The sequence below is a fragment of the Hippocampus comes genome, unplaced genomic scaffold (genome assembly GCF_001891065.2).
Source record: "Hippocampus comes isolate QL1 unplaced genomic scaffold, H_comes_QL1_v1.1 scaffold147, whole genome shotgun sequence".
Taxonomy (NCBI): Eukaryota; Metazoa; Chordata; class Actinopteri; order Syngnathiformes; family Syngnathidae; genus Hippocampus; species Hippocampus comes.
The window spans coordinates 3,725,491-3,746,195 of NW_017805009.1; the positions used below are offsets into that span (position 1 = coordinate 3,725,491).

General features: G+C 41.3%; 2 protein-coding genes and 1 long non-coding RNA gene across 3 annotated transcripts; 2 read left to right on the forward strand and 1 right to left on the reverse strand.

Moving 5' to 3' along the window:
- The first annotated feature begins 1,307 nt into the window (after window positions 1–1,307).
- slc6a4b (solute carrier family 6 member 4b) lies at window positions 1,308–7,736 on the forward strand. The gene is made up of 13 exons (XM_019860482.1): window positions 1,308–1,518; window positions 2,205–2,339; window positions 2,503–2,722; window positions 2,854–2,992; window positions 3,067–3,201; window positions 4,197–4,300; window positions 4,944–5,071; window positions 5,141–5,253; window positions 5,498–5,629; window positions 5,746–5,845; window positions 5,958–6,058; window positions 7,418–7,585; window positions 7,698–7,736. The coding sequence occupies exons 1-13, from the start codon at window positions 1,317–1,319 to the stop codon at window positions 7,734–7,736; spliced, it is 1,716 nt and encodes a 571-aa protein (XP_019716041.1). The 5' UTR covers window positions 1,308–1,316.
- Window positions 7,737–12,015: 4,279 nt separating this feature from the next.
- On the forward strand, window positions 12,016–13,180 carry LOC109511584 (uncharacterized). Its single transcript, XR_002167348.1, has 2 exons — window positions 12,016–12,213; window positions 12,383–13,180. It is a non-coding gene; the product is annotated as an uncharacterized LOC109511584 (long non-coding RNA).
- On the reverse strand, window positions 13,157–20,476 carry ankrd13a (ankyrin repeat domain 13A). Its single transcript, XM_019862751.1, has 15 exons — window positions 20,149–20,476; window positions 18,468–18,603; window positions 18,215–18,339; window positions 18,070–18,115; window positions 17,697–17,840; window positions 17,430–17,619; window positions 17,112–17,178; window positions 16,926–17,007; window positions 16,327–16,388; window positions 15,814–15,944; window positions 15,568–15,725; window positions 15,339–15,470; window positions 15,098–15,258; window positions 14,939–15,003; window positions 13,157–14,568 (listed from the first exon to the last, which is right to left on the reverse strand). The coding sequence occupies exons 1-15, from the start codon at window positions 20,254–20,256 to the stop codon at window positions 14,370–14,372; spliced, it is 1,806 nt and encodes a 601-aa protein (XP_019718310.1). The 5' UTR covers window positions 20,257–20,476; the 3' UTR covers window positions 13,157–14,369.
- Window positions 20,477–20,705: the final 229 nt, after the last annotated feature.

Genomic DNA, 20,705 nt, shown 5'->3' on the forward strand with positions numbered 1-20,705 from the left:
TTAGACCATTAGGTGACACATAAATAATGGCACTGTATGTGTCTCACTGCCATCTCCATTTACCAGACTAACTTCATTTGATGCACTCTGCACTCACGGATCAACGTGAGCACTCCGAATATCCGGTGTGCATGCTTTTCAATAAGCTCGCTGCTAAAAGCGATGGATTTGATTTATCATTTATCAGGTTTTCTTAATGAGAGCATTTTAGCTTCTGTGGTTTTATTCTAAACCATATTAACGCTTGATCAGGCGGTTCAGTTGACTCAAGGTGCTACAGCATTAAGAGTTTCCCTGCATCAAACTTCAAAAATGCAGTCTTCTTGCTGGCCTTTGCTTGCCTCAAACCTGGTTTATTGTTTTAGTATACTGGCATTTATTTATAACTGTTGACCACAACCAGACTCACTTACAATATTAGTGATTTTTCTTCGGGACTGTGTGTGCGCGGGCATGCAAAATATTGTCATGCAGAGAGGTAGTTGTAACAGAATTGTTTTAGTACAAACTGGAAAACTTTATTGTGACCTTTTTTTTTCTGGTTGACATGCCTCTGCAACATCGCACCGACATTGAGGATGTTGCCTCTGGATAAGCCTTCCAGAATGATAGTTCACCCTTTTGACTTACTCATACTTAATATAGGGGGATCACACTCTTTATCCTCTGTGCAGGTGATGTCTGTTCAGGGGTTTTGCAGACTGTGGGTAGGAAGTCAAATAATAGAGTCAGGAAGAGCCGTGTGGTTTTCGTCCTGTTGTCTTGTCGTCTGTTTAAGAGGGAGGAAATAAGTTTGACACAAGGTTCCCCGAAAATGAAAGAGGTGACATCAAATACTGTGTACAAGTATAACACATTATTCAGAATAAGTCAAGCAACTAGTGAAATTCGACAAAGGGTCTTTGTGGAAATATGAATATAGACAGGGTGATGTCATAATATTGTACAAATGCTCATATTTAAATCACCATGTATTGTATTGTATTGTATTGTATTGCATAATGTTGTGGCATGGTATATCATTCCCACCGATCTCATACTCAATTAATTTGGCTTTAAAAATTGTCTTTTAAAAGTCACATGTGACTTTTATCAATCTGAACTTCAGCACATACAGTAGGCTATGACAAAATTCTTCTATTATCATTGTAATGTCACAGATCCACTCTGATGTCTGTTTTACAGGTGTTTATCCAGGCCCCGCCCACAGCTCCCGCGGTAACCGCTCGAGGTCAAACCGCCCCGCCCCTCCCCTCACCGTGCTGCTCCTTTGACTGACTTTTCGCAGTCCGGTGGCCCAACAGATCTCAGCGGTCATGGCCGGTAGTCTGATCCACCACGGCTCCCCAAATCCCGGCTACGCGTCTAACAACGCGGTGCCGGTGCCGATCCTCACGCAGACGGACTCAAGGGACAAATGGAGCAAAAAGATGGACTTTCTCTTGTCTGTCGTGGGTTTTGCTGTGGACTTGGGAAATGTTTGGAGGTTTCCTTACATATGTTACCAGAACGGTGGCGGTAAGGTTTTTTTTCGTTACTATCATCATTCATTTATGTTAAGTATTTGCATGTCATTTTAGATCTTCAGAATCACCTACAAAACGCCTGAACGTGCAAACCCACTGTCCATGGTGCTGAAAGTAGCTCGTTACGAGAAAAATAAACATACTTTCCATGATAGTGTATCAAACACATTTATTTTGCGTCATGTAGAATACAAGAAAAACGTTTGCTTTTAATTTCATTCAGCATTTAAGAAGCTTATAACACTTCATCTGACCAGCATGTCAAAAAGAAAAACAAACATAGTATGATTAAAATATGATGAGTGAAAAAAACAACTTTTCTAAACAAAGCAAATGCAATTGTTAAATGTGTAAATATTATTAGGATGCCATTTGTTGCCCTTAGAAGAAGTTCGGTTTTCTCATAAATTATATTTGCGATTACGGTATGATTTAATTAAGATTTAATGATTGTTAATTCCACGATAGCCAAACCACACTTGGCAATGAAATTAATTGCCGAAAAATGTAAACCAGATACGGTATCACAATCAAAAATTTTACTTCAAATTCAAGCCTCTTAAACATCCTCACTTTTACAAAACTCTATCGATATAAACAACCATGATACCATACTTTGTTGGACTGTGCATCTTAATTTTGGCTTGTGTGCATGTGTGTGCGCATGTGAGAGTGCAGGAGCTTTCCTTATCCCTTATATTCTGATGGCCATCTTTGGCGGAGTGCCGCTCTTTTATATGGAGCTGGCCCTGGGACAGTTCCACAGAACTGGAGCCATATCCATATGGAAACATATCTGCCCCATTTTCAAAGGTATGTCGAATATATCCCAGATTTGGAGCAACAATATGTATAAAGAAATCTGCACTTTTTGTATGTTAAATTAAGGTACCCAAAATACTGTTACAGAGACGACAAATCCATTTTTTGGGATATTTGTTTTCTATTATTGGGCACTGCTTTCTTTGTGTCTTAGGCATAGGTTATGCCATTTGCGTCATCGCTTTATATGTTTCCTTCTACTACAACACCATCATCGCCTGGGCCCTCTTCTACTTCTACTCTTCCTTCTCCACCATCTTGCCGTGGACAAACTGCGACAATGCCTGGAACACCGACAACTGCACCAATTATTTTGGCATGGACAATGTCACCTGGACGAATTCGTCCCGATCTCCGGCAGAGGAATTTTACACGTAAGTGCATGTAAGTGTGACTAAAAATAAAAAGCATGTCGGGTGAATACAGTTAAAGTGTCTTGTTAAGTAAGAGTGGAGTCTTGAATGTTGACTGTGTGCTGATGGCAGGATGCGTTGAATCCTAACAGGAGGAATGTCCTTGAGATCCACAAGTCGTCAGGTCTGGCAAATGTGGGAGGTGTCCGTTGGCAGCTGACGCTCTGCCTTTTCCTCATTTTCACCATAGTTTACTTCAGTCTCTGGAAGGGGGTGAAGACTTCTGGAAAGGTAACACAGTGTCACTGCCCTGCACCCCTTTCCTCACATGACAGATGATGATGACTTATTTCCTTTGCGCCCAGGTTGTATGGGTGACCGCCACTCTGCCCTACATTGTCCTTTTCATCCTGCTGATCCGCGGTGCAACTCTGCCAGGTGCTTGGAAAGGCGTGGAATTTTACCTAAAACCCAATTGGGAGAAGCTTCTAGAGACCAGTGTGAGTGGTCTAGTTCTCTGAAAAGTAAACATATCCAAAGGATTTATGCGATCGTAACCCTTTTTACAGAGCGTTACAGTATAAATGTTTAATTACTCGTCTAAGGTTTGACCTTGCTGCATCACCCCTTTCAACTTCAGCAGTTTTTCTGCCTCTCCTGTGAATTTTGTCTGCACTCCACTGTTAGAAGTAAAAAACTAAAATGCAAGTGATCGTATTTTCTTGAGTGTGTAAATGGGAAACAAGAAACCTAAATGATTTCCTCAAAAATATATCTTTACACTTGACCACATCTTGACTCTGGGTTAAGCCATGCTTTGGATTATAGAGTATTCTACTCACTATTCATTTTGAACATTGGATATGCCTATACTGAGAAAGCGACGGAGTCATTTTGGGAATGGGACTTTTTGACAAGATAGAAAATAAAAATCGTCCTGTTTGAGAACATGATTTGAGTCTTCTGCCACGTTCTCATATCTTTTTGAAACGTTCGGCAAACTCAAACAAAAATGCAATAATAATAACAGCAAATACGATTTTATTTTACACTGAGATCCGTTGAGAAACTGATAATAAAAGGCTGTTACCGTATCTCTCGCCCTCTGGCTCAGTGAAGCGGTTTACTAAAACCTGTGCGAGCCTTATCCGAGGCGAATATGGATGAGATGAAATGAGATGCATAAATAAGCTACAGAGCGGCATAATGAGATGCATAATTGGTTTAGATTTTCTGCCCATTAACAAAGGCCTCCCTTTTCTGACTCACAAGGCTGCCCTCTTCTTTTTAACATGCTGCTCTTCAGATCTCCCTGCGTACAGCTGCAGGGTGGCAACATGGCAGCTACAGTATATGCTTTCATGACAAACAACACCACTTAGCTCCGACACACTTTAGGGAATTAACAATGATGAGTTATTGGGGATTTCACCTTAATGATTTTGTTACACTTTCATTTGCATTTGCGTTTTCCTCTCCACATTTTTTTTTAAAGGTATGGGTGGATGCTGCCGCTCAGATCTTCTTCTCGCTTGGTCCAGGCTTTGGAGTGCTCCTGGCACTCTCCAGCTATAACCCGTTCACTAACAATTGCTATCGGTAAGAAGTGACTCGTCCGATTGTTTTGTGCCCTGTTCAATTCTAGCCTTCCAATCGGTGTACGTTATTCTTTTTGAATATCCTTGAAACTGCAACTGAAACCGCAGCACACTCTCGTTTGACTGTTCTTAAGCATATTCCAACAGACAAAATGTCTTTTCATCACAAGAGAATGTCAACCTGAAAAACAGCTCATGTAATACACTGTTAAACTGAAACTTAAGTTGACCCATATTTTTAAAATTTGAATTTGTGTTATTGTACTACATAATGGTGACATTTTTTTTAAACCCTGTATTTTTCTCTTATCATATGGTAATTTATAATCCATGTTTTTCACTATTATTCATTTTTGTATATTCATCTTCGGTCAGTAGGCATGGGGACACCCTGACCTGGTTGCCAGCCAATCGCAGGGCAGTGAAATATTTGAAAGGCAATTATTTGTAAGACGGGTAAGAGCTACAGCAGAATAGTTGTCGACGCACACAGAGAAGATATGTCGATTAAACATGTTAAGCTGCAAGCAGACAAGAGAGAAATTTGATTTTAACCCCCCCAGGTTGACAAATAATGTGTGCAGCTGATGGTAAACTCTTTTTTTTTTTTTTTTTGATAAATCTTTTCTTTTATGCTTCTTTAGTGATGCCATTGTGACCAGTTTGGTGAACTGCGTCACCAGTTTCGTGTCAGGGTTCGTCATCTTTACAGTGCTGGGCTACATGGCGGAGATGAGAAACTTGAAAGTTGAAGATGTGGCCAGAGACAAAGGTGATGCCAAGACATTAAACACTGTCTATATTTTCCCGCCGACGTCATAATATGTTGTCCTGATCTCAGGACCCAGTTTGCTCTTCATCACGTACCCCGAGGCCATCGCCAACATGGTGGGCTCAACTTTCTTTGCCATCATATTTTTTGTGATGATGATCACTCTGGGGCTGGACAGTACGGTACGTCCTGACACCTGCATTCAGTACATAATCAAGTCAAATCACAACTTAATCGCTTGGAAACAAATGCTCCCCTATGTTTGATGTCATTATCTCGTCTAATGGCAAATACACGTTATTCCTGTTCCAGGCTGTTACAATTAGACAAATCGCAGATAGCGTATAGATTAAAAAGGTACAGGCTGTGATAGATAGAGCCAAAAAATGTAACATTGTGGGGACAAATGCTCTCCATCTGTTGCAGTTTGGTGGTCTGGAGGCGATCATCACGGCCGTGTTGGATGAATACCCCGATCAGTTGTCTCAGAGACGTGAACTTTTTGTCCTTTGCTTGGTGCTGGTCTGCTTTCTGGGCTCTTTGAGTACCCTTACTAATGTATGTTGTGGTTGATGTTGTGTTGATTTTTGACCGCTTGATCATTCTTGTCATGTGTCGAGATGATGTATTTTAGGGAGGACAAAATAAATGACTTCACGTTGGCTGAATGGCAGGGCGGTGCCTACGTTGTGAAGCTGTTGGAGGAGTTCGGGGTGGGATGTTCCATCATTGCCGTGGGATTCCTTGAGGCCATTGCAGTTGCCTGGTTCTACGGTAAACACGAGACTGACTGACTGGGCAATTGTTTTCCCGTGATTGCAGCATTAGAGAATCAACTGCAAGATACAAAACCAGAAGCGTTTTGTCTTCCTCATCCTGCTTTCAGGTATCAACAGATTCAGCAATGATGTTGAAGCCATGCTGGGCAAAGCACCAGGACTGTTTTGGAAGGTGTGCTGGGTTGGTATTAGTCCAGCCTTTTTGGCGGTAAGAAGTCTCTATTTATTTTGGCAGAAATTTGGATGAAAACAATTAAACTGGCCTGAAATATTATGTGTTGCAAATATTTCTATAAATATTAACTTCACATACATTATCAAGTTCAGGGATGAGCAACTCAAATGATGGGGGATTGGGGGGCGGGGCACAATATTTCGCCAGCGCTACCAAGTTACCCGATATATGAGATACGAGCCGATTTTTTTTTTTGTTTTTTTGCCAGCAAACATGTCAGATATGAGCACTGGACCCAATATATGAGATACGAGCCAATTTTTTTTTGTTTTTTTTTTGCCAGCAAACATGTCAGATATGAGCACTGTATGGTGGCAGGCAAATCGACTCAACTCACAACAAAATAAGGATCAATCTGGCAGGTTGTGAACAATTCTTCAAAAAAGAGGCTTCGAGCTGTTTGTTGTCACTCGCAGTGGAGGTTTACAGTCAAACTAAACATAACACAAAGAGAATTACATGTTGTGTAGTTGAAATAACTACATAACTTTGCTTTTAAGTCTGCGAGTTTCATGCAAACACGCAATGGGAAATGCCATCAAAGGGCTAATGAACAGCATTTGTGTGGCGGCATTTTAATGTTTTACGTAAAATAATCGAACACAGAGGGTGCAGCAACACATTTAGACAAACATAATAATACTCACAAGCATATTGTCTTTATCCTCTGTGTAAAACTAGCTGCTGAGTCACTTACAGTAGTTGTGAAAATCGTCTTTGTTTGGGTCTGTACTATACTGGCGCCGGGTTACCAAAGTCTGCACACCATAGGGAATTGATCATCAATGAATTAATCATCGTGCACTAGCCTTTAAATTCTTTACAATCTGTTTAATTATGCTCTTACTATCGGTTTTTATAACGTAAAAATATTATAGTGTTATTCCCATTTTTGGCAAAATTGTCTGATGTGGAAAAAAACCCTAAAAAAATCAAAATGATTTTTTTTCCATCCACACATTACATCAAATATATTTCTTTACAATCTGTTTAATTATGCTCTTACTATCGGTTTTTATAAAGTAAAAATATTACAGTGTTCTACATTCGTTATTCCCATTTTTGGCAAAATTGTCTGATGTGGGAAAAAACCCTAAAAAAATCAAAATTATTTTTTTTCCATCCACACATTACATCAAATATATTTTGGAATACATTTTCACAACCACGCTCATATCAACAAACACACATTGCTCACGTTTTTTCTACATTTCCAGCCCAAACATGCATATTCATGAAGATGTAGAATTCACCTGAACCCAAACCATGCCCAGGATAGGAAGAATTCCGTCTCACCTGTATGGTCATGTCGCGTTTCCCCTCTATTTTTAGTATATCATGGTGAGTTCGCTGCTGAAAGCCCCACTACTCACATTGTTTGACTATCAGTACCCGGACTGGAGCATCACAGTTGGATATATCATTGGCTTCTCATCCTTAATGTGGATCCCCATTTACATGGTATACAAAATGGTATGGACACCAGGCTCTCTCAAACAGGTCTGTGAACACACAAAATACATTTTGGGGTACTTATCGAGCTAATGCTGAATTACAAAGTAATAGGTACGTTTTGCTAAAATTTCATAAATACTTGTTTGTGTGCTCACAGATATGTCTGCATCAACGGGACAATGTCAAGTTTTCCTAGCATTAGTCTCTCAAAGTCTGTTCCCTGTATTTTTTTCGCAGTGACGTACGGTAAGGAAGGAAAATAACAGCATGCATTGCATTGCACGCGGGGGTATTTCCTCAAACCGATCGCTGTTTTCCAAAACTACCGTAATAAAAGTTAGATGTGTGTTCAGTTATTTTTTTTAAAGTGAATACTAATTTGTGTATGCTTTTATATCGTTAACACATGTGGGTTAACCTTTTTTTTTTAAACAGTGACATTGATACTTTTATTATATGTTATTATTGGTAATATACATGTGATATGTAGGATTCTATACCAGCTGTCAGACTTTTTTTTTTTAATGAAAATTAAAATAAATCAAACAAGACTGAAGTCTTTCCCATGGATGAGGACCTAATTTACCGCCCCACCAATGTTAGAGATGAGTCGGTCAAGAGTCACAAGATACAATACAGCAGAAGTATCTTAATCCTAAAAGCAAATTGGTGGTGATGTAGCGACTGTTTAAAACATCCGAAAATTGCAAATTGCCTGTTTTGCCTTATTCTTCCCTAAATATCATTGTACAAAATTGGGTCAAGGTTGTGTTGATATTGTGCCTCTCCAGTTGAAGACACCTGTTTTTTTCTTTTCAACATTAGTCAAATGTGTTAACTTCTCTTCTATACAAGCGCTCTGACTTCATCTTGTGGTGTGATGAGAAAAGTCATGATGGCTGTAATTACATTGTTTCAGTAAATGTCTGAATTCATTCCAGAATATAGATGATATTGTAATTCATTTATTTGGGCTGGTTTTACTGTGATCTAACAGGAGGAGTGAAATTCAAATATTACTCCAAAAAAAAAAAAAAACATGCAGCAATCGTTTTATGTTTATGAGCTGGCAAACCCAGTTATAATTTAAAGTAGGCTTACATCATTTCATATCAAATTTAACTAGCATGATAATTTGAGGTCAATTCCGGCTCCGGCCTCCCGGTGTGGAATTTGCATGTTCTCCCCGTGCCTGCGTGGCTTTTCTCCGGGTACTCTGGTTTCCTCCCACATTCCCAAAACATGCATGGTAGGCTGAATGGACACTCTAAATTGTCCGTAGGTGTGAATGTGAGCACGGATGGTTGTTTGTCTCTGTGTGCCCTGCGATTGGCTGGCAACCTGTTCAGGGTGCCCCCTGCCTACTGCCCAAAGACAGCTGGGATAGACTCCAGCACCCCCGCAGCCCTTGTGAAGATAAAGCGGATTGGAAAATGGATGGATGGATGCTAATTTGAAATACACAAAAATAACCTCTGACCTCAAAAACTAAGAAGAAGCACACTTGGGTTTTTTTTTTTGTTGTTGTTGGTTTTTTTTGTGTCTGCAACGGCAGACCAGTTCCCACATAATACACGGTACTGTACATCTATTGAGGAGCGAAACACAAAACGCCTATTCAACAAACACACATGCAAACATGTATTCTGGTCCATTAAAGGCCTTTTTTTTTTTTTAAGATCTTTTTTTAGTTTTCTTTGTCAGGGAACCAAGCCCTGCCACTTTTAAGACCACAGGTAGGAACATACACAAGATCATAAAGTAGCTTATAACATACGGTATGATCCATTATGGAGCTTCTAGCCGATGTTCAAAGCGTCTTTGTGTCAGCGACTATTGAAGTCGACCACAGCAATCAGATAAAAGAGATGTTTCTGAAAAGGAAGCTGTTCCTCCACCTACCAAACATGAGCGGCTTGACACTGAATGGGAGGGAAATGTACTAAATTGACTATAAACCAAATAGATTTGATACATTCATTCTTAATGAAAGAAAATTAGAAAATATTCAAGACTTGTTCATGTATTCAGGGATCGACAATTTACTTAAATCCAACAACACCAAATAGACTTCTCGGGGAACTATATTATATTCCCTCAACATTCAAGTCGAGGCTATATATTTTTGACCACTGGCTCGCACACCATTTGTTATGTGTACCGGTAGTTTAATTTAAAGTCAATTAGTCAAAATGAATATTTGACGACATAGAATATGAGGCCAATAATAGTCTCGTGCCTGCCATTAAAAAAAAAATAGGAGAGGGTGTTAACAGTTCAAGGTAGCAGTTACCTGACAAGATGCACATTATTCCTCTTTGTGATGTCAAATTGTGACCAAAACTGGTCACAATTGATTAGAATTTCCGGTTTCCTCCCACATTCCAAAAACATACATGGCAGGTTCATTGGGCACTCCAAATTGTCCCTAGGTGTGAGTGCGGGCGCGAATGGGTGTTTGTCTCCCTGTGTGTATTTGCGATTGGCTGGCAACAAGTTTAGGGTGTCCCCGCCTCCTGCCCAAAGACAGCTGGGGTAGGCTAAAGCATGCCCCGCGACCCTTGTGAGGATAAAGCGGATCAGAAAATGAATGGATGGATAGATGGTTGTTTGATAGTTCGGGGTACTATGGTACAGGTTGTGGCAACAGAACACATTACCTAAGCAAATGTGATGAAAGCACGGTAATAGGCTCCTTGTATGACAATGCTCAAATCCACTGATGAAAATGCACTGAAGTACAGTATATAAGAAGAAAAAAATGGACTAAACCATTTCAGTATCCAAAATCAAAGGACTTAATTTGAAACACCAGAATCTCCGACCCGATATAGTACCGGTAATTATAAGTATAGCGGCAAAGGTATCGGTATTAATGTTACTTCCCATCTCTCAAAAAAGCTTTGCTGTGAACTAGGAGCATTAAAACGATGCACACAAACAAGTTCTATAGGGATGAAGGTAAAGGCCATAGACATCATTCGTGCAAAGTAATTACATAAGGATATAACCTCAAGGAGCTTGACCTTTACATCATTTCTTGATTGCTCTTTGACATTTCAGAGATGTGAAACGTGATGGAGGCCTCACATTTGAATGATGGTTTCCAGTTAAGATGTGAGATTTGGTACTGTTTTTACCGTAGGTCGCCAAGTAGCACCACTACCGAGACCTGTAAACATGGCTGCTGCATGGTCATCCAACTTTGGATTGTAGCAACAACCAGCGGTGACTACAGTAGGTCTATATTTGTACATGGATCTGCTGCAACTATTAAGAGTTTCATCACATTGACCTGTTGATCATCGCCAAATGTTTAATTTTTTTTTTCACATAATTCCATCAATAACTTTAAGACGGGTGCACTACATGCAATAATTGGGAGAGGTATGGGCACCAATCACCCCCCGCCCACCCCTCAAACACAGCTTCTGAGCAAAGACAACAAATTTATCGGATGTCTCGAAAAGAAAAGTAATTTTTCCTTATCAGTCTGCCTCGGAAAACATTTGAGGCTGACAGTCGTAAATGTCAAACCTGTCCTTATTTACAAACCCAATTCAAAAGAAGGTGGCACATTGGGTTCAACAGAAATAGAAACATAATCCAATGATTAGCAAATCATGTTCACATTATTTTCAACTGAATACATTGCAAAGGGAAGAGTGTGAAATATCCCACAGGTGAACAGGCGAACTGTCGATTGGGCTTAAAAGGAGTTTCCCTGAATTGCTCAGTTATTCACAGGCAAAGATGGGGCGAGGTACACCACTCTGTAAACAAGTGCATGAGAAAATAGTTGAACAGTTTAAGAACAATGTCACTCAGTGTACAGTTACAAGGAATTTATGGATTTCATTGTCTACCGTCCATAGTATCATCACAAGGTTCAGAAAATCACCACGCGGGCTCAGGAACACTTCGGAAAACCAATGTCAGTAAATGTAAATCGGAGCTAGATCCGTAAGTGCAACTTAAAACTTAACTCTGAAAAATAAAAGCCATTTTTCAACAACACCCAAAAACGCAGCCGGCTTCTCTGGGACCGAGCTCATCTAAGATGGACTGATGCAAAGTGTTATGTGGTCTGACGAGTCCACATTTCAAATTGCTATGAGAAATTGATGACATACTGTCCTCCGAGCCAAAGAGGAAAAGAACCATCCGGATTGTTATGGACGCAATTTTCCAAAGCCAGCGTCTGTTTTGACTGAGACGAGCAGATAAGAACATTGCCAAGCCCTAGTAGTTGCTTTGCATGCTAGTTATAGCTGTTTTGCTCCAAAATGTCCTCTCTCAGTTAAATTCAGTCACAGTTTCAAATCACAAAACCGTGTAATGCGTCTCGTATTATCTTTGTGTAGGCATATTTAATGACCGGATCTCATTAGTTCCACAATTTTAATCTTCCATTCCAGTGAGTTGATTTGAGCTCAGTCTAATCATTCGACGGGTTTAGGACCCTGTTCCCACAGCGGAAGCGCTCTCTCTCATCAGCCTCATCATCAACATCATTCTCATCACCATCGTTTCTTCTGCTTCCCCTGCTGTGATGCTAGCTGCTCTCCCACAGGCTTTATTCATGATGTCACTAATGGTATCGGTGGGTGGTCAAGACGAAGAGTCTACAGTTTCCGAGAGACCTTACACGGTCTTACAGAAACAAAATTTGGGTAAGAGACAAAAACAAATTCAAGCGCGGATGATTCATTCCAAGTCTTCCCGAGGTTTGACCACGCCTTTTCTCGTTTCGATCGTTTTCTGCCCCATTGTAAGCGACAATCGGAAAACTGTCAAACAAGCCGTTCCAATTGAATGGGTTGATGCGGTTATTGTGTACAGTCGCGCTGGGGAGCGTCGTCGGTGTCCTGCTGTTGCTGATGATCATCATGGCCGTGTGCGTCTACAAGCCTCTACCCAGGCGCTGAGCGTGTGAGCCTCACTCCTCAGTCCCACGGACAGAGACTCGACATCAAACACCATCTAAAAGGGCCACTCAGCGGTGATCAAATCCACCCCCCCAGAGAAAGGTGGGCCTTCGAGTGGCTCTACCTCTTGTCCATTTATTTATTACAGGCAACTGGATACCACCTCATGCAATATACAGTTTCCAAATTATGCTTGTAGAAATTCAGTGTTTGAGTTATATCTGTTATTTATTTTAAGTGAAGAATATATGTAAATAAATGTTTTGGGTGTTTTCAACACTACTTGAGTGAAGTGTTGCTCATTAAACCTACGCAATTGAATGAGATCCATCCATACTGCAACCACTCTGCGTGACAGGACCAAAAAAAACGACGTTGCCGTCGTGGCTAGTATGCCCATATTTGGAAGTGCTGACCTAGGAGCTAACCACGGAGATTGGATTGCACGTCAAACTGATTATTTTGTCACAGGTCATGTTTATCGTGTACTGTCAAGTCACAATAATTGTTTAATCATATACGTCTTGTTTTAACTTGAACCCCCCCCCTTGATAATGCAATCAAAACTATCAATTACTTGCCTATTCAAGGCATTATTTTTGATACAGTGGAATAATGTGAAAGTGTAGGTTTGTTAAATATGTCTGTATTCTCAGAAAGTGCATGAAGTCACTGTCAGAGTACTTATGGAAATAAAGTGCTTTTATTTTAAGAACAGCTGCACCTCAAATGGTATGTTACAAAGATCTCGGTTGATTGAAGCAAAAATTGGCCTTTATGAAACGGTTGGCAAAATGATATCATTATAACGGCTCGTTTTTCCATCATGTACCACAGTGGGTAAGATGTGCACAAAGGGCTCAAGTTAGTGGTTGGTCATAAGAAAAATAACTACACTGTAGTGGTTATCCAACATCACAGTGGTTATGTCTTGCTTCCTATTGGACAGGGGGAAAAAACTTACTAAATTTTGAGTGGCACCAGCTAAACTTTCCATCATGTAACAGACAAAATGTCTGTTGGCACATGCTGAAAGAACAAATCATCAAATCCTGACATGCCTGCACACAATCAAGAGGTTTGCTGTTTGTCGCTACAGGAGGAAACATCAGGACTGCTGTTGCATTTTTGAACAGAGGCAATAATGCTGGTATTTGCTCAGGCAGCCCCCGCCCCCCCATTCATACAAATTCCACTTAAAACAAAAGAACTTTATATATACAATTGCTGCAGAAATGTTCAGTCTCTTGCAGCATTTTCTTGGCCTTCTGAAAAGTACAAGAAACCTGCATGTACTTTGAGTTAGTAGTATGGCAGAGATACTGTATGTGAAATTACCAGTAGTTTAAAAGTTATCTCCAAAAAAAGAGGGTTGTTAATATTTGACCCTGAGATTTCCGTTGCCAAATGGAAATGGCTTGTAGCATCAAACTCTTCATGGTCATCAGCAAAATAGCGCTATGGGAATATTTATATTCCCCAAACTACCACATCAGAGATTTAGGATTCGAGTTAAGCCAAGAACATAAACCGAAGAGTTAAGTGGGCGTGCCAACTTATTATGTGGAGTCACTTGAAGTAGTCATTTTTGATAACATTCTCAGGAGCTGCCGTAAGAGTAAGATATGAATGTGACTGCTGCTGAAAGGACTCAAAGCCCACAACACCTCAGAGCGCACTGATCAAACTGGAAGACGGAGAATGTAGGTACGGAAATAACATGTATCCTCTTAGCCCAAAACGCGCTTTCAAAAGTTAAGACAGGAAAGTTTTGCCTGTGCAAAGAGCAGGCTGTTAAAGGGAAAATCTGCTTTTGCATAGAATACAGGAAGCGGCAATTGTCACTGAGGTGAGATGAGGCGGCCTGCTTTCAGATCGATCCCGATTCCCTCTTCATCCTTCTACTTTTCAGTGAGTGACAGCTGCAAAATGCGCTCCAGCTCCTCTTCCTCCTGCTTCCTCAGCCGCTCCTCTCGCTCTTGTGCCCGCACAGAAAGCTCCATGGCCAAGTGGAGCTCGGAGTCGTGGCTTGAGGCGGAGAAAGTGCTTGTGGGGCTGGAGGTGTCGGCATAATCCACTAGCACCCCCTCTGGGATACTCCTGGAATCACAGAAGCCACCGAGTTATTTGTGAGAAGCCAAGTCTGCATCTCAAATCAGAAATGTTTGGCCATTCCAGACCGCTGTGAGCATGGGTACTGTATGTCGTGAGCGATTGCGAGGTATGCCGCAGGAAACTATCCAATTTCACTTCATTGTTCTGATTATTATTTTTTACTACAAATAATGTACAGTATCTGTGTGACATTTAAGTCTCCTTAAATGCTCTTCAGCTAAATGGCAGAAGGTGCAATTAGTCTCTGTATCCATCTGTCAGAATGTACTGTACTAATTACAGAGAATGTCTAAAATGCGATCATGAGAAGTTTCAGCGACGGTCGTCTACATCACATGATCGTGTGAAAATCTACCTGTCACTCTGGCTGCTGACCATGGCGTCGGTGTATTCGCCGTGTGGATCATTCCCGATGCCATCCTGCAGCGACAAAATAGTGACAAGCGTTCCCAGTAGAATGGATAAGAGAGGAGGACGGATGGAAGCATATGAAGAACGATCGGTGGGACCTCACCTGGTCTGAGCCTATGTGGGAGTCCAAGAGACTTTGATGGATTGCGTACTGCAAAAACTCCTCGTCGTTTGAGGACGCAGGAGCGTGACGGCTGCCCCCTCGGCGGTGGTAGTTGTCAGGTATTGCAAACACAGACGGACACACCCGGAATGTTGGAGGGACTGGATACGCACGAAAGCCACAGGTGAGGAGCAAAGACAGAGATTGATCTATTTGCTTGCGCGGTTGAGTACGTTTCTACCTCTGGCCTCTTCGTCGTCTCCTGTGGATGACGGTGTGGCTGCTGGTGTTATGTTGGCTTCCTCTTCGGTGCTGCATTTATTCACGTTACCAAAAGTAATTCTGGCATTCAGCACATGAAATAGAGGAATCTCTGCAAAGCAGAAAAAAAAAAATCACGACATCATTTGGATGCTCCACACACATACACACAAAGTGTGTTTCCTGGTTCTCAACATGATGGCAATCACCAATTTTGATCGGAAATCCAGGAGGGAATTTCAGCGTGACAAAGTCTCGTAGCCGTGCAAAATGCGAGCTGGTCCGAGCCATGAGGTCAATGATGGGGGTCACCTGCTCCACCAGGGACAGAGGATGATCTTCGCTCATCCACAATGTCCCTTTAAACCTGCGTGAGAAGGGAACGCTGCTTGAATGCCGATGCGGAATACAGATGAAAACTAGGTTTTGAAGTGTCTCAAGGATTGTCGTCTAACTTTTGCGTTCGCACGCTCAGCTCAATCGGTCGGCCGATGTCTCTGTTCCCCAAATTGAAATTGGGATCGAAATATTCCTCTGGAGTGATGGCTGTGGGGTTTGTGGCGGTTGCGTATTCAAGTGTCAGGTCCTGTTAACAGTAAGAGGTTGACAGGTCGCACCAAATGGTCAATCGAACACACTGAAAACTACAAAAATATGATTAATGTTACAGGAATACATTCTCACTTATTGCTGGTTCAGTTACTAGCCTACATCAAAATATCACTTCCGGTCCATTTCTAAGGTTTTGTGTCATGCTCTTAGAGGCAGGAAGTGGTTTGCTAAACGAGAAATAGAGAAACATTTCTTTCCCACTCGTGCTCCCTGTTCGAAAAGGGCCATTCTCATTTTCTTTTGGTCACTTTTCAACAAGCTCTTGTATTTTACTTCATTGGAATGTGCATGGGTAGTCTGCTGTGGTTGCGAAGTGTATGTAGCCAACGTGTTTGAATACAGGATGCGCGTATTACCCCTTGTGCACTTATGTGCTGTTCAACTGTCCCAAGCAGAGACTCCAAAATGTTCCTTTCACCTTTGAACAGAAAGTCCACATTCACCTTTTTCGAAGAACAAAAGCTATACACACATAAGTGAGTGACGCGTGACTTTTAAAATGTTTGTGCGCAAATAGTCAGGTTTCCAGCGTGCCAACCAAGTACATTTTAAGTTGTCTGCTGATTCCTAAAAATGTGTCTGTGAGGAAGCGTTTCTGTACTTGTGCGCAACAGTGGGGCTAATTAACATAATACCCATCTCTGCACAACGCTTCTCCACCAATGACTCGGCAGCTAGACCGGCTGAAGCTCCAAAGCGAGAGAGCAACTTTGACAGCTGAAGCCGTGATGAAATTCTCCATCCATTTTTCTTATGAAAGACACTTGATTGCGCCACGACCTTGTTGGTTCTTTTCAAAATTCGCGACGCCTTGCTCACAGAGACATTTTCAGACATAGGCAGCTCACAAAAGGTTTACTTAGTTGTATAATTTTACACTTACATTGAATTCCAGTAATTAAAAAGTATATGTGTCCCCTTTTAGGCTGAAATACGTTTTTTTCCCCCCACCTACTTTTTATCCGGGCTTTCTCTTCATCTGTAAGATGTTCAGTCCTCGTCCTGATGACTACATTCACATTGTTCACACTGAAAACCTAAGAAAGCAAAAGGGCAGATGACAGAAATGATTGCCTTGGAAATTACATGCATTTTAGTGTTTTTGTTTTTTTTTCATTGATAAAAGACCATTTCTTTGAACCTTTGTTTCAAATCCGTTGACCACTTCGGTTTTGTCTGTCCTCCAGCCCCAAATCCCAGCCTTGTTCCTGTCCAAAAAAAAGAAAAAGAAAAAAAATGTCATTAAAAGGGAATGTGCACAATGTGTTGTCAGTAAGGATTCAATACAGGTGATAAAAAGCTATAAGGTAAAGGATTTCCAGAAATTGTAACCATGCTCCCGGTCAAATACTCTCTCAGAGCAGTAAAACTGGAAGAAATCCCACTCAAGTGGATTTGAGTGCAAGCACAGAGCGCAAGCTGCGAAGAAGCCAATATGCGAATGGAATGAGATCCTTGCCTCTCAAAAGCAATGTCCTTGGTGTCCAAGTAGGTGTTGACAATTGGCGTGGTCAACCTTTTGGCCACTTCTTGTTCCGCTGGCTGCATTGACTCAAGTGTGACATCCTCCATCTCTTGTGATATGATGAAACGCTCCGTGTCCACCACTTGCTCGTCATGGTTCACCTCCATCAACTCTGCGCACGAATCTGTCGAGGAGCTCGTTGAGTTGCATTTTATCGGACAACGTCACTCTCTTCATTTTTTGTTCGCGACACACACACACCATCTCCTCTGAAAAGGTAGCTCCTTCGCCCTCTGATCCAAGTCATGTTCTCGAAGCCGAGAAGGGTGGCATCCACGCGAAGGCTTGCTGCACTTTTCCAAATTCGACACACATCACTTGGGCATACCCGGGACACAAGAGGGACTGTGAAGCAACAGTGTATAAGAAAAATCATTGTTTGAAAATACAAAAAAAACAAAGGGACGTGGAAATATTATGAGTCATTTTAAATAATGTAGTTGATCCAGTATGACCTGAATAGCCTTCGTGTTGATGTGTATATTTTTAAATTCAGCACAACAATGTTTTTACAGCCCTGACAGTGACCGTGCAAAGAAAAATAAGACATACACTATTTTCACACAGAACTTACTCCAGCTGGTGAACTCCCACTTCATTTCCATATAGAAGTCTGGTGACTGTGGATGAAAAACAGAAATAAAGCAACAGGTTTGTTTTATAAACTAAATGAAATGTCGCTGAAAATGAAGAGGGGGAAAAAAGTTTGTAAGTTAAACCTCTCGGATCTTTGACAAAAGCTCCGGTACTCCTTCCAAAGCGGTGGATGCTTTCAGGTAGTCCCTCCGTTGCAGAACTAACTGAACCATCTCTGGATCTCCCGTGCTGATGGCTTCCTGCAGGACTAGATAGATAAAAACAAATGTTTACCGGTAGATAAAAGGAGTTACAACCGGCAGAAACGGCAAAGAAACGTAAAGCGGTGAGACACTTTCGGGGAAACAGCAGTGCACGGAGCGGTTGAATGCTAACCTGTCCAATTATTGGCATTTTCTTGAGTAACTTGAGCTCCATGTCTCAGGAGGACTCTCACTGACTCCAAGTGTCCGAGTGACACAGCCAGGTGCAAAGGTGTCCGACCTCTCGGATCCACAGTTTCTATGTCATTCTGGGGAATTCCAAAAGAACATGCAGAACTCTTCTTAATGACACAATTAATGCATAGTTCATAGTACTTTACAATTAACACATTACTGTTAAATTGCACACAGTAGTTCAATACTTTAAAAGAACTTTAAATGCTCTCAACTATTCCCATCATGACACAAAATTATGTTTTGAGCTCATGGAATTAGAACACCTTTTTTTTTGATTCATGAAGACGATGTTTACGAGTTAGTGTTAGAAATCAGTTGGGATGGATGGGAAGTCGCTACAACAAAATCCTTGTGTTCAACTAAACAAGCCCAGATTTCACACCGATTGAGAAGAATTGTGAGTAAATTGAGGCGAGATCACCATTATTTTCGGCATATACTTTTTGCGGCATTTTATTGTTTGCCGGTGAGATGGAAGAGATGTTTTAAAATTAAAGCTTTTTTACTTGAAGTGAATAGGTTATACTTTTCACGTCTACACACTAAATAAGAGCAATGAAAGTAAAACCATTTACATATGTATACTTGTGTCTAAAGGTTCTAAAAAAAAATCAGACGTAGAAATAGAGTTTATAGTTCTCTCTCACAGTACTCCAAACCATCCATCCATTTTCCGATCCGCTTATCCTCACAAGGGTCGCGGGGGGGTGCTGGAGCCTATCCCAGCCGTCTTCAGGCAGTAGGCAGGGGACACCCTGAACCGGTTACCAGCCAATCGCAGGGCACACAGAGATGAACAACCATCCACGCTCACAAAATAACAATTTAGAGTGTTCACAATAAGCCTGCCATGCATGTTTTGGGAATGTGGGAGGAAACTGGAATACCCGGAGAAAACCCACGCAGGCCCGGGGAGAACATGCAAACTCCTCACAGGGAGGCCGCAGCTGGAATTGAACCCGGTACCTCTGCACTGCGAGGTCAACGCACTAACCACTGCAGCACCGGGCCAGGCCGCCCATACTCCAACCCGACTGACAATTATTGGTTTGATTGGTCAAATGGGAGACTTATTAAATGTACAATATGTGCCTTGCCTCAATGACTATGGGGAAAGATTGCATTACAGAGCTGAATAAAACAGGCACACATTGAATCTACATAAAAACACAACATTATATACTACTGCACACTTTTCTCCTCTTTCGTTAAACAAACCAAATTATTTAAAATACAATTGCGCTGATGTAGCAATTTACAAACTATAAGTTCATGTATAATCAGTGTAAAAGGCAAAAACGTATTTGGCAGTGTCAATCAAAACTGATCACTGGTCGTTTAAAGTGAATTGATTGAGCGGGCATAGCTATTTGTGACCGGTGATTGTACCTGTTTAAATGAGACGTAGATGACTAATTTAAGATGGTACTAGTGGAAAAAAAACTGAAAGGAGTCGACAGAAAACCAAATCACGTCGATATGAACGTCAAACGTGTGGCAATGAGCAGGATCTGTCAAACAAGGCGGCCCACTATTTCCTCGTAGCAGTTTCCTAGCTCCGTGGGCTAACAAATATTCGTACTTTGCATTTTGGGCTACAAAGCTACTACACTAACCTGCAGTAGTGTAATTTGCTGCTCCAGCTTCCTGTAATTATTCTCCCAAACTGAAGAGTGCAGTGGGAACTCCATCCGAATGTCTTCGCTAACATTAGCTACGGACATCTTCTTGTTCTCTATGTGGAACACTATAGCAACGTTCGCGAGCTTCTTCTGGACACGACTACAATGATAGCTATGCCTCCTACCAGCCAACTTCTACCAATTTTATGGGTCATGGCGCTGACATTTTCGGAAAATCAAATCATAGTAGCAGCCTCACTAAACTTATGCCCAAGCCTTCCCCAAAACAAAAGTTCGAACAAGGAAGTGGCAGGAAGATTCCATAACAGTGGCAGGGGTAGCCCACCTAGAACCTAAGTCGGTTCACACAAAAATTGAAGAAAATTATACACGAACAAATATATTTAAGATTGAAAATATGTGCTAATTTCTTATAGTTGGATTGGCATTGCGGTAAAGATGAAATAACGTTAAATGTATTGTCCACTAAAACTCAAATGGTCAGTTCCAGCAGGACACGTCCATTGAACGTATTAATATGGGGGTGTGAG

Excerpts from the sequence above, each read along its gene's own strand:
- ankrd13a (XM_019862751.1), bottom strand. The coding sequence starts at position 20,256 with ATGTCCGTAGCTAATGTTAGCGAAGACATTCGGATGGAGTTCCCACTG. Across the intron at positions 18,340-18,467 it reads AAATGCCAATAATTGGACAG|TCCTGCAGGAAGCCATCAGC; the intron begins GTTAGCATTCAA and ends TTATCTATCTAG. Across the intron at positions 17,841-18,069 it reads GTGGGAGTTCACCAGCTGGA|TCCCTCTTGTGTCCCGGGTA; the intron begins GTAAGTTCTGTG and ends GTTGCTTCACAG.
- slc6a4b (XM_019860482.1), top strand. The coding sequence starts at position 1,317 with ATGGCCGGTAGTCTGATCCACCACGGCTCCCCAAATCCCGGCTACGCG. Across the intron at positions 2,723-2,853 it reads CCGGCAGAGGAATTTTACAC|GAGGAATGTCCTTGAGATCC; the intron begins GTAAGTGCATGT and ends GAATCCTAACAG. Across the intron at positions 5,072-5,140 it reads AGATGTGGCCAGAGACAAAG|GACCCAGTTTGCTCTTCATC; the intron begins GTGATGCCAAGA and ends TCCTGATCTCAG.